At 40.6% G+C, this 19,730-nt stretch overlaps 1 protein-coding gene across 30 annotated transcripts in view; it reads right to left on the bottom strand.

The window, feature by feature from the left end:
• DOCK9 (dedicator of cytokinesis 9) overlaps positions 1-19,730 on the bottom strand; it is a 345,301-nt gene that overhangs the window by 52,744 nt on the left and 272,827 nt on the right. For 16 of the 30 annotated variants that reach the window (XM_066236469.1, XM_066236475.1, XM_066236493.1 and 13 more), the window contains 6 exons: positions 18,109-18,229; positions 13,417-13,550; positions 10,885-10,999; positions 7,564-7,630; positions 6,069-6,116; positions 3,383-3,519 (listed from right to left, as the gene is read on the bottom strand). In XM_066236469.1, the coding sequence (XP_066092566.1) occupies positions 3,383-3,519; positions 6,069-6,116; positions 7,564-7,630; positions 10,885-10,999; positions 13,417-13,550; positions 18,109-18,229 (622 nt within the window). Of the gene's footprint in view, positions 1-2,775; positions 2,820-3,382; positions 3,520-6,068; positions 6,117-7,563; positions 7,631-10,884; positions 11,000-13,416; positions 13,551-18,108; positions 18,230-19,730 lie in introns of all 30 variants that reach the window. The other 14 variants (XM_066236497.1, XM_066236482.1, XM_066236490.1 and 11 more) reach the window with 2 other exon arrangements.

Raw genomic sequence — 19,730 nt, 5'->3', positions numbered from 1 at the left:
AATATGAATTATCATGCAAGTCAATATATTCTTAGAATAATACATAACATCCAAATAGGTAAAAAGTATTACTTTATATTTTTGCAAATGTATCACTTATTTGCAAACATGTTTCATGTAGTTTCCCCTCATAACCTGGTTTATATAAAACATTCTACAGAGTTTATATGTAGAATATTTGTCACTTGGCATGAATCTCTTCTACTGATACACGAGTGATACACAGTAAACAGGTCAGTGTCTTAATGTTGTAAACATTTACTTTTCATATACCTGGGCAATTACCCAAACAAGTCTCTATCCTTTGAGTCTTTTTGAAATAGTTAAAACTATTGGGCCACAGGGGGATGTGTCATTTTCATTATTTCCTATTAAGTTCTGAGAGTAAAGATAAGTTCTTGCTAGAGTGACATGTGTGGTACATATGATGTCTTTTCTCATGTTCTATGAATGGGTGATGGGGATGGTATAGTTTGACCCTCCCTACCCCGGCTGGATTAAGTTTCTCACAGTCCTCTGCTGCTCCCTGCTGGCCAAGATGAGGTCTGACAAAGTCTTTCCTACTGAGACAAGAAGAAATTTTTTAAATGCAGGTATAGAGGGGATTCTTCCTATACTGATTGATTCTTTCCTAAAATAAATTCATTTTAGACTCTGGCAGCCCAGAAAATAGCTCACATATTGGATCTACATTATATTGGTTGGCCCAACAGAAGGTACTGTATTCACTGTTAAATATGATTTTTTAAAGAGAAACATATATGGCTATAAATTTCCCATAAAATACCTAGATACAGATGTAAACAATCATGTGTGCACATATACATGATCACACACACATTCACATGTATACATACAATACACACTCCCCTCTCTGTGGTTTTTGGCTGAGCTGATGACTTGAAGCTCAAAAAGCTAACAAAGGAAGGGCTGAAGCCCCCCAAATGCATATCAGACTTAGAGCTGTAAATGAAGACTGAATTCTAGGGGCAGATGCAAGGACTAAGAGACATCAGAGCCTATTTGGAATGAGCAGGAACCATAGGGACACAGGAGAAAGCTACAAGAATCAGCTACACATGGTTCACTGGGAAGGCAGAAGGAAAAATACTGAGGATCATGTCACTGAAAACTGACTAAAGAAAAAAACTCCAGGATGAAGGAGGAGAAAGGCTAGAAGGACTGTTCTCCGTGGGTAGTAGGAAGACAGAATGGAAATCAACCATGTTAACAATATGGTTTCTGGCAGCAGAACACGGCCAGCTGTCTCTCGGCTCCAATTCAAATCACCACTGCAAAATCCATTTGCAGGGGGAGGAGCTGCTGCTGACTTTAGCGGATTAAGGTTATTTATTCAGCTGTTGATCATTTATTTTATTTTTGTTTTCTGTGTTTTCTAAATTATTATCTTTGTAGGTGGGGGCCTTGGTCTGCTTACGACTTTTCTTAAGTGCTTTAGAGTTTAAGCATTTTTGTCAACTGATAGCGGGGTAGTTCCTGTGTTAGACATTACCTAGCCTAACGCAGTGTGTGTACCAGGTCTTGCAGCTTCGTGGGACTCTAATTTCTCTTTGTTAGTCAGAAAATGAGAACTAAAGCCCACAAAACTCCTTGCTTTGTTTGCTTCAACCCCTTGTCTGCAGAGCTACAAAAAGTCCTAGCAACAAGATGCTGAAAAATCAAGTATGGTAGCCTTAGCTGTATCCTTAACGTACACTCTACGGCTGAGGAAGAACTCAGAACTAGCATTTGCAAGCTACAAATTCAGTATGTGGCAGACAATATTAACTCAAATTAAGCCTAAACTTTTTATAAAGAGAGACTACACCCATTACATTTAATGTGGTTGCGGTGGAAAGATGGAAAGTTGCTGTATTTTGCTTCTTCAGCTTTTTACCTTGAACTATAGTGACCCTTCAACAACATGGGATTGAACTGCATGGGTCCACTTATAGGTGGATTTTTCCCCCTCAATAAGTATTGTAAGTGTATTCTTTCTTCCTTATGATTGTATTAATAACATTTCTTTTCTCTAGATAATTTATTGCAAGAGTACAGCTTACAATACATATAGCATACAATATATTTGTTAATTAACTGTTCATGTTACCAATAAGACTCCCAGTCAACCACAGGCTATAAGTAGTTAAATTTTAGGGGAGTCCAAAGTTATATGTGGACTTTTTACTGCAAAGGTGGCTGGCACTCCTAGCCCCAATGTTGTTCAAGGGTCAACTGCATTATCTCTTTAATGTGATGGGAATATTGTCTTCACTCGGCCAATATTAAGAAAGAGGTATGGAAATGACAGTGAATGGAGTTTTTCTGATTAGAAATTATAAGATATTAATAGCCATGTATTACAGATATTACTTGAAATGAGAACTACTAATTGTCTAGATAGGACAATAACTAGCTATGTCATATTTCGAGAAAAGATGAAACAATTAGAGAACACACCACTAACAGAAATGATAGTTATAAATGATCGCATTAGTTTTCAAAGTGCTGGCTGCATGGTTGATATCTTTAGGTTTTCTGCTTTGAGAAACCCTTAAGAAGATGAAAGAAATACTTACATTTTAGGAATAGCATATGATGCTATATCCCCTTTGGTGATGGAAAAAAGTCAATTAAAAATAAACGCCCACATTTTGGCAGAAACTCTACTGTGAAGTTAGAAAGCCCCAAAGTTAGGAAGGCAAGATGAACAAAAGATCTTGATTTGCAAGTGAAGCAGCCTGGCAAAGCAGACTCAACCTGATTAAATCTTACCATTGTCTACAGAAATTCCAAGCACACTTGATATCTTTCTCACACTGAAAACACAGAAAAAGTCACTTTGTTATTGGCTTTTCCACACCCTCACAAATTGATTCATGGGCTTTATGTTTTCACAGCAGTTTAACATACATACTAAGCCGGAATGTCAGAATGTGGACGCTGATCAATTACATGCATGAGGTCAGGACGAAAGAAGTCTGTCCCAGATGTTCTCAGAAGTTACAGGGGGAAATCAATGATAAGTTGGCTACAGGCAACGAATCCAAATATTAAATTAAAAATATCAGAGAATGTTAGGCTTTCAAACCTGCCATGTTTTGTTTTAAAATACTAAGCAGAGAGATTGGGGCAAAGGGTCAAACACTTTTCGGTCTGGCGCCGTAGTTGACCAGGATCCACATTATGTCATTCTCCTCCAAGGAAGGGAACCGCGCCATGAGCTCTTCTTCATCCTACTTGCTTTCAGCTGGAAGAAAAGTCAAGTTGGTGATGTGATGTGGTGTGTGGTGTGGTGTGGTCTGGTGTGGCCTCGGGCTCTCCCCTCTGAGATGTCACACGAGATGGCTGGCTGTTAAGGATGGTATGTCACAGGACTTACTGTGGTTAAAAGTGAGAGAGTTATCCAGGCTGCCCAGCTGCTGCAATCTGGCATGCATCATTCCTGTTCTGTTATGGGAAACAGGCAATGTCTGAGACTTTCGATCATGAACTATGGGTCCCAACCCTTCCTGGTTCCTGCAACACGAGTGAAATGGGATAGAAGCAATAGTTAGACCTGTTTGTTACATTGCAGAGAGACAGGGAGCGTTAGTGAGGCGAGGACATGGCAGAAAGGAGACGGGCCGTGCGCGGACTAAGCACAGCGAGCGCCTGTGAGCCAGAGACACACGGACAGCAGCTCACAGCAAAGCACGACAGTGGCAGGGAAGCAAAAACCAAGCCAAAGCAGAGAACCTTTCAGTTTTTCAAAGTACTTTAGAGATGCTATTAAAAAAAAAAATTGAACATCAATCCAATGTGGTGTTAAAGTTAGCGTTCTGACAACTGCCAAATCTTTTTGAATTATCAGGTATGTCATTGAAGAGCAAAAAAAAATTTTTTTTTTTAATTTAAAATAGTGCATTGGAAGAAACAGAGAACAAACATGCAATGGGATGGATTATATGAAGCGGTTTTAACACCTTCATTCTTACCCAGGCAGGAAGGAGAAGAGCCACACACTTTGTTAAACTTGTCAGCAGTCAAGTAAAGAAAATAGAAAAGTGATCTGGGTTAGCAATCAAAGAGCTAACTTCCTATTGTGTACCATCACCAGAGCAGATGAAACATGAGACCCGTGCTGGAATGACATCTGTCCCCCGTCCCTTAGCCAACCGCCTCCCTCATTGTGTTATTGTGTGGAGTAGAACAGGGCATGCATGGAACATCATCGGGCAACATGCTGCTGGGTGATTTCCAAGTGACACAATGAGAAGGCGCAGTGTTCAGACAACTGGACCACTACACATGGCAAACACTGACGACGCTCAGATTATCATTCAGGACCTTTTTCACATGCAGCAGAGACCACGGCAATTTTCTGTAAAGCATGGCAGGTCTTTCCTTAGTGCACATAACAGGGAACAACACCCTCTGCGGCCGCTTCCCTAGGCTCATCTAGTTTCGGGATGGTCCAAGGATGCATACTTTTATACGCAAATATATACAAGGTGCTTATGAAGTTGGGAGCTTTTCTTTAAAAAATTAAATATAGAGCCGTTGAAAAATGAGTTCACGGTTTGACAAAACCCAATTTTAAAATGTTTTGTTGGGACAGAAAACGTCAGCTCCCACATTCACCATGTTCAACTCTGAGGAATTTTATTCCATTTTTGCACATTTCCCAAATGCCATCTCATGGTGTAGGTGACAGTTACTGCAAGAAGGGTGCAAAGTGTGCCCAGTTCATTGACCTTCTGGTACAAATACACTGTCGGCCCATTTTCACAGGACAGAGTCAAAGGGAATCTATGTACATGGCTACCTTGTGTATACTTGCATTTGGTATGCAAATCTCAAATGTAAATTACTGCTTTAATAAAAAGAATTAGATTAGAGAACTTTAAGTGCCACCACATTTCAATTAAACATTGAAAATATTAATAGGAAGAAAGCATAAAATATTCTAAAATTGCTCTTTTTAAAAAGAAAGCATATAATTTTATTTAGCATAATTTGTTATTCTGAACATTTCTCAAATAGCCCAAGAAAAGAACAGTATTAACATAAAAAGGAAAATCTTCACACTCAGTCTATTAAAAATCTCTTTCCTGTTTCGTTGCTATACAACAAAATTATAGATGAGAAAAAAAAATCTCATTTACAACTAAATTTTAAAGTTTCTCTTAAAACAAATGTTTACTTATAATTAAACTTTAAAAACAATAGCATTAGAAAAACACGATAGTTAGACCACGACCCCATAAATACATTATCACAGGATACACCACATGGGGAAAACAAATACAGACACACTGAACAGCTTCGGGGCCGGAGTAAGGACTTGGGAAGGACAAAGGGTGCTCTGGGGAAACCCCTCCCCCGAGGGGCTCCTGGGGTGCCCGTCAGCAGTGAGTATCTAGCGCTCCTCAAACTCAGTGCGGAGCCAGGAGTGTGTGCTGTGGGAAAAGGCAGAGTGGATTTATGGTACTCCACACAGAGTTATGGTCGGATAAAAATGGAGGGCATGGACGGTTTACTGAGAAGGCGAGGAGAAAAGGCTCAATCTTAGAGGTATTTGTGCAAGTCCAAACAAATTTGAGATGGGCTGAAAACATTCTTTCAGTAAGGAAGAAAGTGGATAGATGAGAAATTAGTATCTGTGTAGCTGGCAGACGGAATGGCAAAAAAAAAAAAAAAAATGACCTTTGAACGTAAAACAGGGGAAGAGAAATAACTGGAGAAGGAGAAAAGAGCCAGAAAACAATCGAGAGGAACCGAGAGAAGAGAAAGACAAGGCAGAAGGAACAGGAGACGAGGGAGCATTTGGAAGCAAGGGTAGAAGTATAGCCACAGCCACAAAGGAAGATCTTTCCAAGAGATATGCCTGAGACAAAACGAGACAGAAGGAATGTAGGTGGAAGATGCTAACAGATTGCACGGTAGCAATCCAAAGACCTGCCAACTGTCTTCACGGCTGTTTATGAGACTTCCAACCGCCAATCATCACACGACAATTCCCACACATGCAGATCCAAGTAATGCAGAAAATGACACAACACTTTAAACGAAAATCCCCACAGTACCTGGCTATATATCGCTTCCCCATGTACTGGAACTGGTGCAAGCAAACTCTGCAGACAGAACGAAAGATTATTAGGGAAACATGAAGATACAATTATTTTCAATGTATTGTTTTATTTAAACCCATAAACAATAACACATTCAATAAATTCTTACTAGCCCCTTACTTCTGGTGTTCAGAAATTCTCTGAAAGGCCCATCTAAACCAAGAGAAAATTACTAACTGCAAAGGAGGTGCCGCATTTTGCGGCTGCCCGTCAGTACTGTGGTGGGTAGTGAAAGCCACACAGAAGACAGGCCCATAGGACTGTCCATCCACTCAGGGGTTAGACACTGAATCTGGGCAGTCTGCCGTAGAAACCAAAACAGAAAAACCTTTATGCACCGCTGCACTGTTCTGAGTTGTTTATTCATCCTCATTCAAGTCTATGTAAGGAGCTCTGTCTTTTGGCTTAAGTAAATGGACTGGTCCCTTAAAGACATCCAGTATGCAGTTTTTCGTTTTGTTTTAATATATCCACAATATTGACTTTTAAAAAATAATGCCCAGTAAGTCCTAATGCTGAATCTCATCTCACCATGTGACAACTCTCACCTTTAACTCAGCAGAGAGAACAGCTAAGAGACTATGAACCAAGACCATAATTCCAAAATGTACGAATCTCGGAACACCATGGCTTTCCACTGTGTTTGTACAAATACATCTGGCAGCAAATCATTACCCCATTAACAGATAAAAAGCTACTTATAGTTATTTATCCAACAGTTGTGAACACTCATAGTTCACTGCAGAAATAATTTCTTTTATTACAGAAACAATAATGTGTTTGACTATGGGGTGTTGCCTAAGACCCTGTTGGGGGGGTCTTAAGGAGTTTACTCCATATGTAAATTTTCCACAAATTCAAAAAATTCTGAATTTGGAAAATCATCTGGCCCTAGCAGTTTTGGGTAATGGATTGTGGGTTTGTGTTTCTAAAAGCAATGAGCTTAAAAGAATCAGAAACTTAAACTGAAGAGATAAAATGAGATAATATAGATAATATGTAAGATTTTACTTATATTTTTAAATTACAGTAATATTTCTATCTCAGTTTCTGTATCTACTTGAGTTGAGTTAGACTCAGCTTAGAAATGCAGCATTCACCCAATTCAGTCAATACATTTTCTGCTGTTTTATTAATTGGCTTGTATATGCAGAAAATGTAGTTACCTCTCAGAACAAGCTAATGTATACAACTTATATCTAATAATTATGTATACTTATGTATACATCTTATATCTAATGCTACTTATATAACAACCTTATATCTAATAATTTAAGGTTGGTCACTGACCACTGAGTCTTAAGTTGGTGCTGGGGTCAGTCAGGTCCAGGAGAAAGAATAGGTGTGGATGAGAGTATACTGCATTCCTGGTTCAACTACAAAGTATTCTTCATACCTCTTGACTAGCCAAGAAAAATTAAGAGGTAATTAGCAAAACAAAACTACTCACTCAGATACTGTAAAAAAATCCATAAGTTCAGATGTTGAAGCCTTGTTCCAATATGTAAATAAAGCATCTAGAAAGCAAACATTTATCTGGTCAGAAGCATGATGCATACTCTCTATACATGAGATGGGATGGGGCCTCAGCATGTAGGTCTCTGAATCCTCACCCCTTTTTTGCTAATCAAAGGATAAACACAGTGACTAAGTTATACTAGATAACATACATACATAATGGGCTTATGTGATTTAAAGAAGATACATTGGAACACCTGAACTCTAATTTCTTCAGACATTATCTAGTGCTATATAGTACATATTTAATTTATATACAATGTGCTCTTAAATGGACTAGAATGTTCAAAGACTACAAGTGGGCATAAAGTTTAATGTTCTCTCTTTACCTACTACAGAATTTTTTGCCAGTAGGGAATCTGTTGAAAAATTTTGCATGTGCATAAGTACTTCCTTCCTCTTTCCTCACATGCACACACACAAATGGAAGCATATATACTAGATGCACATTTTTGCCTTTTGAGTTTTAACTCAATAATACAGCTTAGATCTATCTCAATTTTTTCCAAGTGCATAATATTCCACTCCATGATGCACTACAATGGAGTAAGATAGTCCCTTACTGATAGACATTTACTTGTTTTCCCTGTAATTGTATGCTACCATGAATTATGCTTTGATGAATGTCCTTTTACATGGGTCTTTGCACACCTGTCTAACTACATCTATAGGACAAATTCTTAGAAGTGAAAAAGCTGTGTGTGTCAAATGGTATGTGCATTTACAATTGTCACGGATATTGCCAAATAGCCAACAGCCCTCCAGACAAGCAGTGTATGAGAACGCCTGTTTATACAAGGATACACTGTACTCTCGATGAAGAACTCACATTTGCTCTTGGTCAAGAGGACCTGGCATATTTGTAGTTAACGCAAGTCCTACAAATTTATTTATAGGAAGTATGTTCTGTGGATGACCCTTAACCATTTCGCACACTGCAAAGACTGTTATCATGTGATAGTTAAACATGTTTGCATTCTTATAGTATTTCACATTGAGGTTGAGAAACAGGAAAAAGATTTCCCTCTGGGAAAAAGCCATTGATTTGGGGGACCTGAGATTGAGTGAGAAGGTGGCTGCAGAGATGCTGATGGTTCAGGAAGACACACAGCCAGTTTTTTATCTACACTGCCAAGAACGGTGACAGAGGAAACCAGGGGACATATACCAAGAACCTGTTATGTGCGGGCACTGTGCACGGTGGTCTCACGATGTCTCACAGCATACCGTCAAACTCTCACCATAATAGGAGGCAGAGAGTTCCAAGTTACAGAGCAATTAATGAAGGCTCAGGAAGTTAAGTAATTCTCCAAATTATCAGCCTAAAGAATCATGGTGGAATGGGGATTTAGATCAAGTACACCTGATTTTAAAAGCCACAATTAGCCTACTAGAACAGTAACTAAGGTGGGTCAGGGAGCTTCCTCCCCCCCACCCCATTTTTGAGGGTAGAGATTTCAGAGGAACAGACTCTAGTTACTTGAGGGTGGTCATCCTGGGGTGATAAGAAAGACAGGGAGCCAAGTGACTACAGCCAGGCCTCCCCGGGTCAACTGCAGACATCTGTGGCCACCCCAGAACACACCAGATAGATCTGGCCAGCCAGCGGCCACCTGAGAGGCACCATGGCTGCCTTTCCTTGTTCTGAGTTCAGGCTATTGGTTGAGAAGGGGGGGAGACAGAGCTGATCTCCACGAAGAAGGGAGGAGGCACAGAAGGCTCAGAGTGAGGGCCCAGCGTGTAGAAGGTGCTCATTAAACGTGCGATAAAAAGAGCCAGTCACACAATTGATTTTGATTGTGTGTCTGGTAAACTGTGCTGAAGTCAGTTTCTCTCCCCACCCCATCCCATACACAGAAATCCATTCTAGGCAGATAAATTCTAATTATAAAGGAAAGAAATAACTTCAGGTAATTTAAAAAAATATTATAAAACTCTTGAAGAGGTTGTCGTAGTCTTAAATATGTGTATGGCCTTCCAAAAGGGTAACTTTCATTTGGATGAAAAATTTCTGGTATTTGTTTTTTAAAAGCAGTTCTGTTCTAGTTATAGATCATATTTATTATATGAAACTTAAAATATTAAAAAAAACCTTTCAACAAAGGAAAAAACAGGATCATAATGCTAGCTAAAAGTCACTACTGTAATAAAAAGTTGAGAACTTTGGACTTAAAATGGAAAGGAATTCATCATCACCCAAACATCAGAATAAGTGTCTAGTACTTTGCAGTTCATCATCATTCAAAAAAAAAATCTTGTTGCTTTTTTTTAAAAAATAGTTATTTTAAAATAACCTAGTCCTGAAGCGCTTTAAGGAAGATGCACTGTTTCTGACATCTGAATTATAAGGTCAGGCAGTTCTGCTAAAATTGAAGCTCAATACAAAGGAGATGCTATTTGCAGGCAGAAATATTATACTTTCCAGCGGATGTTCAATGCCCACGACTACTGCCATCAGACACAGGCAGCACAAGAATTCTTCAGGTTCTCAAAAAATAACATTTTGTTTTCAAAAGAATGCATCTTCACTCAGTGACCTTAATGAAGCTCACAGTACACTTGCTAATTTGTAGCAGGGAAAATAAGACAGGATTTCTGACAAAATAAGAAATGTGACATTGTATCATGGCACAATTTCATGTTACTGGTTAGATTATAAAATAAGAGTTGGAACTGTCCTGCCATGGCTACTTATAAGCTTTATGTGGTACCAATAAAGCACTAATCGTTGTAGTCATTTCTATTTAAAAATGTGGTTGTTAACCCCTTAATCAGAAACTTAATCTACTATGGTACCACTATTTCCATTAGAAAAAAAAAATAACATACTTTGCTTCCAGATAATACCAGGAATGGCCCATACACTGAATGGAAGGGATACTTAGGTCCCCCAATACTATAGTTTCTAATTCAAGAGTAATCAAGTTATGCAAGTAAATTTGTTTAGACAAATGAAATTTTAAAGAAGCTATTTATTATGCCTCCTTTAGTTAAAATAGTAGGTCAGGGTTTAATATAAATTTATGAAATAGTCCCATTTACATTTTAGAACTCAGTTTTTAGACTATAATAATTAATATAATACTTTTCCAAATTAAGACTTATTTCTACTCCATTTAAAAAATAACATGTATTAAGATATAAAGAAAATACCTTTAGTTCCTTATAGCCTTTCAACCAATTGCAATTAAAAAAACAAACAAACCAAATTCTGAAACAAGGAAAGTAAAGCAGGTAATTCATTTTTACCTACCATCTGACATGCTTTTTAAGATGTAGAGGAAACACATCAGCAGGCTCTTAATCTCAGACTGGTCAAGTTTGTCACAGCGAACCACAGAATTTCCCAAAGTGCCACTTTGTTGGTGCTAAAAAAAGAAATACAGGTGGATTTTTCTCCTTCTATAACAGGTAAAACAAAATTAGTTTCCCTTTTCTTGCTCGGAAGAGAAAGACTTAGAATTGAAGCCCATCTTTCAAATCGGAAGGTATATATAATTTGTCGACACATGACAGGCACGCTTGCACCAAACACACGTGAGGGCTGCTCCCCCGCACCTCTGGCTTGTCCCCCGTGCACTTTCCTAAGGAACAAGCCAGAAGGCACAAACCTTTCAAACTGGATAACCATCATTTTAATTACCAGCTTAGTACTCAAATGCCAAGTAAAACCTCATGCAGAGAAGTACGTGTGCTAGGACCAAACACAGAAATGATGATTCAGAAGACACTGCAGAACCAACCACATCCCCAGGAAAAAGCCAGCGGCTGAAACAGCAGACAAAGCTCATGGTGCTGCTGAGTACCAGCCACCAACGCCTGGAGCCGGGAGCCGCGTCAGTGTCATTCAGTCACATCATGGGGCACCCCTGGGAGAACACAATGGGCAGGCGCCCAACAGGGACACCTCAGCACAGCACTGCCAAAGAACCTAAACTGATGAGGCCATCCCATCACCAGCTCAGCTCAACACGGCAAACGTCAGAAAGCTCAGGGTGCAGGGTGAGGGCAGTTTTGCCACTAGACAGCCAGTTCACGTGTCCTAAGAGTTCACTTACAAAAAATATAGAAAATCTCACGGTAAAAATACAAGAGCTTTTAAAACCCTCAAACTTATTTTCCAATTGCTATCAGGGAAATTTTTTGCCAAATACTAAAGTAAAAAGATCAGTAAAAAACTATTTTTCATTCAAGGTGTTGGTGGGCAATTAAAAAACAACAAGAAGCAGGTTTAATTAATAACATCCATGAATATTTGTAGTGAAGGAAGAAATACAGGCGCAATTAGTGGCAAAACTGTGGTGCAGATGCACCCGTTGGCCCACCCACTTCATCAGAGCCGCTGGGAGAAGTGAGGACTTCCTGCAGCGGGGGGGAGGGTGCAGCATGCAATGCTTCCTCTGGCAAAGGCGGGGTCATCAGAAGGGAGAAATCCACAGTGACCCGGTTTTTCCTGGCTGACTGGCGGCTCTCCTCCTCCTCGCCAGCACTGCGTAAGACACAGGCGGAGTGCCTCCTGAGCAGCTTCTCCTTCTACACACGAAGGCATGTCAGGGTCAAGGGAAAAGTTCACGTCATGACACACACCCACACTGCGATGCGCGCACCTCTACGGGACTGCAGCTAAGGACAGTCATTGTCGATGCCAGCCGGGGGAAGGCGTGATAAGATGACAAACCTGGAGTCGAGGAAGGACGTTTCCTATGTTTCTGAGAACTAGGAACTACCTGCCTAAATGGTTCACCTGTTTATTTGTACAGGTGTTTTTCTATACCCTGAAATAAATTAGGGCAATAGTGACCAAGGTGAGACCAATCTTTCATGGTTCTGGGTTTAGTCATACATTCATTCATTCATTCTTTTCCAAGTGAGAGGAGGGGATATAGAGAGATAGACTTCCATATGTGCCCTGACTGGGATCCACCCGGCAACCCCCATTGATGCTCTGCCCATGTTGGGCCATGCTCGCAACCAAGCTATTTTTAGCACCTGAGGCTGAGGCTCCACAGTGCCATCCTCAGTACCCAGGGCGACTATACTTGAACCAATGAAGCCATGGCTATGGGAGGAGAAGAGAGAGAGAAAGAAAGAAAAGAGGGAGGGGAAGGGGTGGAGAAGCAGATGGTTGCTTCTCCTGTGTGCCCTGACCAGGAATCGAACCTGGGACATGTACCCACCTGGCCGATGCTCTACCACTGAGCCAACCGGCTAGGGCTGAGTCCAGGTTTAAATCCAAGCTTTATCCATTCACACAAAGTTCCATATAGACTGCGCTTTAGTTATTTCAAGACAAAAGGTTAAAATAAACATGAGGATGGTCTGTTGGGCTGGGATTTGGGGTGCAATGTGAATACAATGACTTCAAGTAAGACCTCATTCCTGGATCACCTATATGATCAATTAAATCTTTTCTGGAGCTGACTTTGGATCCAAAGTCCATTTATGTGGATTGCTATATTGTAAATGGAGTCCTCCAGCATACAGACCACAGAGATTCTAAATGAATGGCATTTTTATTTCCTTCGCTATCCAACCTGCCAGAACCATCCTCTCAAACTGTAAACACTGCCCTGATCTGGACTCTGGAAACTGGGAGCAGCGTGTTTCAGGGGACGGACCCCATCCTAGGTTAATACTCTGATTACCTACCCCAGGTTAAATGTGTGTTGTTGTTTTTTAAAGGTCACACAATGAACACTAGAACATGAAGCATGTTTACTTTGGGCTAAATCTATTTGTTATTTTAAAAAAAACAAAACACTTAAATTATATGAAAAGAAATTACCTTATCCAGGGAATTGCTTTTCTCACTATTCCTTTCCGGAAGGCTGTTCCCTGAATCTGTGCTTATGAGGGATCCTCTCGAGTCAGCGTTTCTCACACTGTTAATGTTTGGGGTTGAAGTCGTGTATGGAGAAGCTATGGAGAGTAAGCCACGATCAAAGATTAGGGGAAATAAAACAAAACAAAGAAGCATTGCACTTCAAGAAAAGTTACTTTTATGGCAATTTTTTTCTCTTAGGAATTTAGCTCAAGAGTTACACTGAATTACCTACAGAGTATATACAAATAAACTTCCATCAGAAACATGCAGATATAGCTACCAACTCACATATAAGAAACCACCTTTGCTAAGACTGAAGGAACACAGCTTCAGAATGGGATGGAATGAAGACTTTAAACAAAATTTTTAAAGATAAAACCACTTACAAGTATCAAATAAAAAAAATTAAACCATGCAACAAACCTACAGTATTCAAACTGTATGTGCCGAGGTGCCCTAGAAAACTCAGAAGGAGGTCCTGGGATATTTTACATTTTCAAGGAAAACACAACGATACTTCCTATCCCTATTTCAGCATGAGCTCGTGCCACGTTCCTTTCGATGATGTCTTATCTTTGTGAAGCTGGGTATTTGGTGGTGGTTATGACAGAAAGCAAGTACTGGGCGAAAATCAATGTGGAACCAAATGGGGAGGGCTGTGAGCCACCTGACTCCCACCTGGAGAAGCTGGGCAGCGCCCGGCAGGCACACATGTCCATTTTGTACGAGTGGCGCTTATTAAAAACAAACAAAAAAGGTTTTTCTTTAAATGTGTATGTATTTTTTTTCAGATGTCTATGAAGTTGTTAAAATACAAGTTATTTGGCCCTAAGTACCTAATAAATGAAACTGTTATGTGTTTCCGTTGGCCTGGGGACTCCATGAAAAAAATGTCGTGACAATAATGAGTGATGTGGACTGAGGATTTTGGGGAAGCTCTGCAACAGTTACAAGAAAAAGGAAATCTAACTTGGACATAAAATTTGTGACACCCGTGAGAAAACAGCATATGAAGGCAGAAGTCAGCACCCACCACGGCACTGTGGACTTCTTCAATGTAACAGATTGACTTTCTGCTGAGAGAAGATGTACATAAGTCACATAATTAAAAATGACTCTCGGGTCTGCACATTCTGTGCTGATACAAAACGCATGCCTTCAAATGAAAGGCCTGTCCAGTCATGCAGGTGCACAAGGAGACTTTGGCACTGTGCTCTAGCGAGCAGTAGGCATGGCCTCCCAGACCCAGGTTGGAAATATCTTTACCTCGCGCCTCACAACAGGCTGGCCATTTTTAGGTGTAGCATGCGAATTGGCTACCACGGACTAAGACACTTCTAAATTAATCCCTCCCCCTACCTATCACTCAGGTTTATCTACCACCATCCCTAGAACCAATTCAGTGTATTAAAACCAAGAAAAGAAAAGAGAGAAGAATTTGAAAATATAAGTGAAGAATGAAACATGTAAATCAGTGTTTTTCAACTGCTGGTCCTTCAGAGATTTTGTGCAGGTCCACGAAAGAGTTAACCACCCTGATGTTGTATGCATGAGGATTATAGAGCCAGTGATCTTACTTGAATTTGCTTATGCTCAGGGGGATTTCTGCATTAGTGGTCTCTGAAATAATTCTCTTATTTTCACAAGTCCCCAAGTGTCAAAAGGTTGAAAACCACTGAACCACTGGCCACAGGCTGCATTCCCCAGAACTGAAACTATGCGATTGTCACAGGAACAGGTGATAACCCTATGAAAACACTATGAGCCTCTTTCTAAACTCAGAGGAAAGAAACATACATTATGACCAAAATAATTACAGTCCTCCTAATATACTTCAACTTCATATTTAATGTAGAACACAGAGCTCAGGAGAAAGAGGTCGTCAGTAAAATCAGATCCTAAATTCTCAGAATTTTAGGCCTGATTCCAGAACTACCACCCAAATCTAAGGCAAATGGAAATGCAATAAATCAAAATTAACAAACTTAGTAGAATTAAGTTCCTCTCTCTCTATTGTGTGTGTTTATATTTAACATCCTGGCCCAGTGCATAACGTTTAATAATCCAAACAACACGTAAGTAAAATATAAAAAAGCATAGTCCACCTCTCTCCCTTTTATGCAGACATCCCACTGCACTACGCCGAGCAGGTGGTAAAAAAGGAATCCTGAGCTCGAGAATGTGTACCTTTTAAAATGAATGCGATCTCAGAGTATCCAGCAATAAATCAGTTTTAGAAATTTTCATGAACTGTGTTCCAAAGACATTTTAAAAAACTGCCAAGAGCACATTCTTAGTATGCACGGAAAGAGAATTTCTTCTAAATGAAGATGTGAGGAGAAAGTCTGTTCTTGAAGGGTAAGCCCTGAACTAAAGTTAACTGGAAACTCCTTGGCGAATAACAGAAGAGTGGCTAAAGCTTCCAGAAAACAACTTGTAAGCCCAGTTCATAGGTGGGGCTTCCCAGACAGCCATTCCTAACAGGCAACAAGGATTTAAGTCATTAAAGATGGGGCAAAATATACTTTAGATAAAGCCTGGATATGAGTAAGTCTGCTGCAGTGAATTCCTATGAAGAGTTAATTCAGGTCTTGAAAAGACACTAAATCAGTCTCAAGTACTTTTCATTACTTCACTATGGACACAGAGTATTGAAGGCCATTATGCCACTCAAGTCAGCTGAAGATACCCAATGGTTCGCCTGTATATTCCCAATGCATCCCAAACCCTAACAAGGTGAATGGGGAATTGGAAAATAAAGTCAGAGTCAAAACATCACTTCATTCTAGTTTGACCATTTCCAGTCTTCAATCCTACAGGGTTCTTGGTCAGGGAGTTAAGATTTCTACACATTCCTGAGCCGTGGAACTCATTTAATTGGCAACTAAGAGTATGTCACAAAGCATAACTAATGCTAAAGAATTGTGTTTACTATAATGGCATTCAAATATCAACAATGAGTGTTTACCATGCCAAGCACTGCACACATCATCTTAGCTCTTTATCCCTCATAGTGTCTCTGTGTTGGAGATGTGAACACAGGGTGAAGAGGGGAGAAATCCTGGTCATGGCTATTAGTAAACGGCGGAGTCTGGGTCCAAGCCACATGTGTCTGACTTGAAGCCACTGCTGTGAACTACAACAGACAAAACTCTCTGAAGACAGCCACTTTTCCACTTCCAGAACTGGCTGGGTGCGTGGGCAGAGCAAGGCAAAGAAGACAGAGCGGAGGTCCCAAAAGAATATGTAATGGAAACACTGGGTGCCAGGCTCTGCTCTTAGCTTTGTGCATGAATTAACAAATGAGGTAAGTGTAACTGTGAAAAGCATATGAACATAAGATTAAGGATCGGTATTGTAGGGTAAATTTGGGCATTAACATGAGGTTCCCAGTTTTACAGTCTGCCAAGTTCCATCAGCTACATGAAATAGCATGTTAACAAGAACATAAAAAGTAAGATAAACTCAGAATGAACAACAGTCCTGCAAATTGATCAGCTAAAGGACTGCCCTTTGCTCTGACTTGAGAGTTAGTCCCACTATTGGTCAGTAAGCACTGCCCGTGGCAGGAGGTTTCTTTATTCCAAGTGTTACATACGAGACAGGGATAAAGACAGAATACGGTTGTGTCTGTGACAATGCTGTGAAGACATGTTTTTGTATAATTTTCTTTATGCAGGAGCTGGCACAGAGGCTCAATTATTCAGAATATTAGTAAGTGCATTCTCAGAGAAACTCCTCTGTTTGGATCTTGATTCACGCTATCTGTTTTCTGCCTCGCAGGGACTGTCTTTACATTACAGCAAACAGGAAAAACATTCTAGGGGAGATTTCATTTTATTTATTTTTTATTTTTTTGTTTTTTACAGAGACAGAGAGAGAGTCAGAGAGAGGGATAAACAGGGACAGACAGACAGGAACGGAGAGATGAGAAGCATCAATCATTAGTTTTTCATTGCACATTGCAACACCTTAATTGTTCATTGATTGCTTTCTCATATGTGCCTTGACCGTGGGCCTTCAGCAGCAGACTGAGTAACCCCTTGCTGGAGCCAGCGACCTTGGGCTCAAGCTGGTGAGCTTTTGCTCAAACCAGATGAGCCCGTGCTCAAGCTGGTGACCTCGGGGTCTCGAACCTGGGTCTTCCGCATCCCAGTGCGACGCTCTATCCACTGCGCCACCGCCCGGTCAGGCCAGGGGAGATTTTAGAAACCAATTTCAGGACTGTACTCTGTCATAAACCCCTAACCCTTTTGAATTACTCTCACATTTCATCTCAATTCATAACACTACAAATAAATCCTACCATCACCCCCCCACACACACACACACCTGCAAAGAGATTCCTTTTCTAGAAGCATAAATACTCCAATTTCTAGATTTATAATGATAAATTAACTTAAGCATTAACAAAAACCCAACAGTACAAATATGGGATCAAGTGTACTATATTCAGGACTCAGGAGAATCTGGGATCTCTGCTTCAGTGTAGAGTTAGTTAAGGGGTTTCAGTTGCTACCTATCAAAACCAGGGAAGCAATATTCAAAGAGAATCTCAGACTTCCAAGTTCTAATCTGAAAGCTAACACACTATTGGACTAAAGACACTCTGGCATTACGCTAGAGAGAAGCAGAGAAGAGCACGTGCATTACCGATGCCGGAGATAGCGCCAAAGAGATCTTTGTGCAGGTTGTTGTCCAGGGTGTTTCCAGACTTCTGCGGCGTCACTAACGGGTTCATGGCTGGCAAAGTCAGGGACTCCTCCTTCACAGTCTGCCGCAGGGGAAGAAGAGAAATATTCAAAGCTGATTTAAAAAGACTCATCAGCGGATCTGGGAAGTGTGAGGGCAAGCGTTAGAATGAAACAGCCTGACAAGTGAAATGTGCGCGTGTGGGAGCGGCAGCCACACGGGATATGAGAGGGAGGAAGGTGGCCGGTGGGTCGGAGAAAGAGCAGGGAGAAGGGAGCACAGAATATTTCAAGTCTGGCGGGGGCGGACTCAGAAATTTTGGCCCATAAACTCATTTCTTTCCCCAGAAGGTCTGGAACCCTTCCCTTTCCAGGGCTCTGACATCCAACATTTCTTTAAATTATTTTGGTATGGTTTATTTTTTCCTTCAGAAAAAGCATCACGTGCTCTTTCTAACTGGAACACTGGTGTTTCTCTCACGTTGAAATCCTCCCGCGTGAGCAGCAGCGACTTACAAGAGCAGCAGTGGAGGACCTCTGCACATGTGGAGCTTCAGTTAGAACTCTCCATTCATGAAGAAAATGTGAATTCTACGAAAAGGATTTTACTTGGTGCGAGCCAAGGAAAGACCTTGTGCTCTCTGTTCTCAGAACATAGGCAGTACAGAGAGACAGCATTATGCCCTAAATTACTTCTTCTGATTAGACAATGTTTAGAGAATGCATGTGTGAAATACACTGTTACACAGAGTGAGATAAGTGTGGTGCAGTTCATTTAAAGGCAGTGGAAGTTTATGCCCTTTGGAACTACAAAAAGCATTCTATAAATAAGGCTCATTTCAGTGCATCATTATTCAGATATATTTGAAGGTGGAGAGTAAAAAAAAATGGAACAATGTTTTGAGATAATTTCTGGGATCATTCTTCAGTCAACTTAATTTCCAATACACTTTTAAATGACAAAAGATAATATAAATTAAGGTGGTCAGTTCTTGGAGGTGGGGCCTTGTGTCACTCATCTTGGCCTCTGACATCTGGCTTGACTTCCCAATTTTACAGAGACTGTAGCCCAGAGGTACGCTGGGAAAACAGCTGTGTTAGCATGTTTGCTTGCACTGTGTATGATTAGTGAGTGAACATGTGGCAGAGCCATGTGTGCAGAGCCTATGTAAGGCCACGAATGATTTGACTCAGGGTGGATTTCAAATTGCCTGCCCACCACTGTGAGGGGCCGTTTTGCTGTTCGTTTGCCTTCTGCCATGAGTAGTAGTTTTCACCTGCCCATTTGCTTGTCCGCTGCTGTGAGACTCTAATAAACGGGAATAGCCCACCACTTTCTGGCCATTTTTGTCTGCCCAAATCCAATATAAACCTGCCTGGCCTCAGCCACTGGCATTTCATCTGGTTTAGTGGGCAGGGTTTGGATCAGATTAGTATGGAGCTGTTAATACCCTTAAAGGGTGGCATAGAAGAGTGGGTGTTCTTGAGCATGTGGTTCCTGATGGCTACCCTGCTGGGGGTCATGAGCTGGGTGTCTTTTACAGCTTGGTGAGCAGAAACTGAAAACTCTGTGAGAGGCCACCC

This window comes from Saccopteryx bilineata, chromosome 6 (assembly GCF_036850765.1).
Source record: "Saccopteryx bilineata isolate mSacBil1 chromosome 6, mSacBil1_pri_phased_curated, whole genome shotgun sequence".
NCBI lineage: Eukaryota > Metazoa > Chordata > Mammalia > Chiroptera > Emballonuridae > Saccopteryx > Saccopteryx bilineata.
The sequence above is the reverse complement of the archived record's forward strand: the minus strand, read 5'-3'. Positions and strand labels throughout refer to the sequence as shown.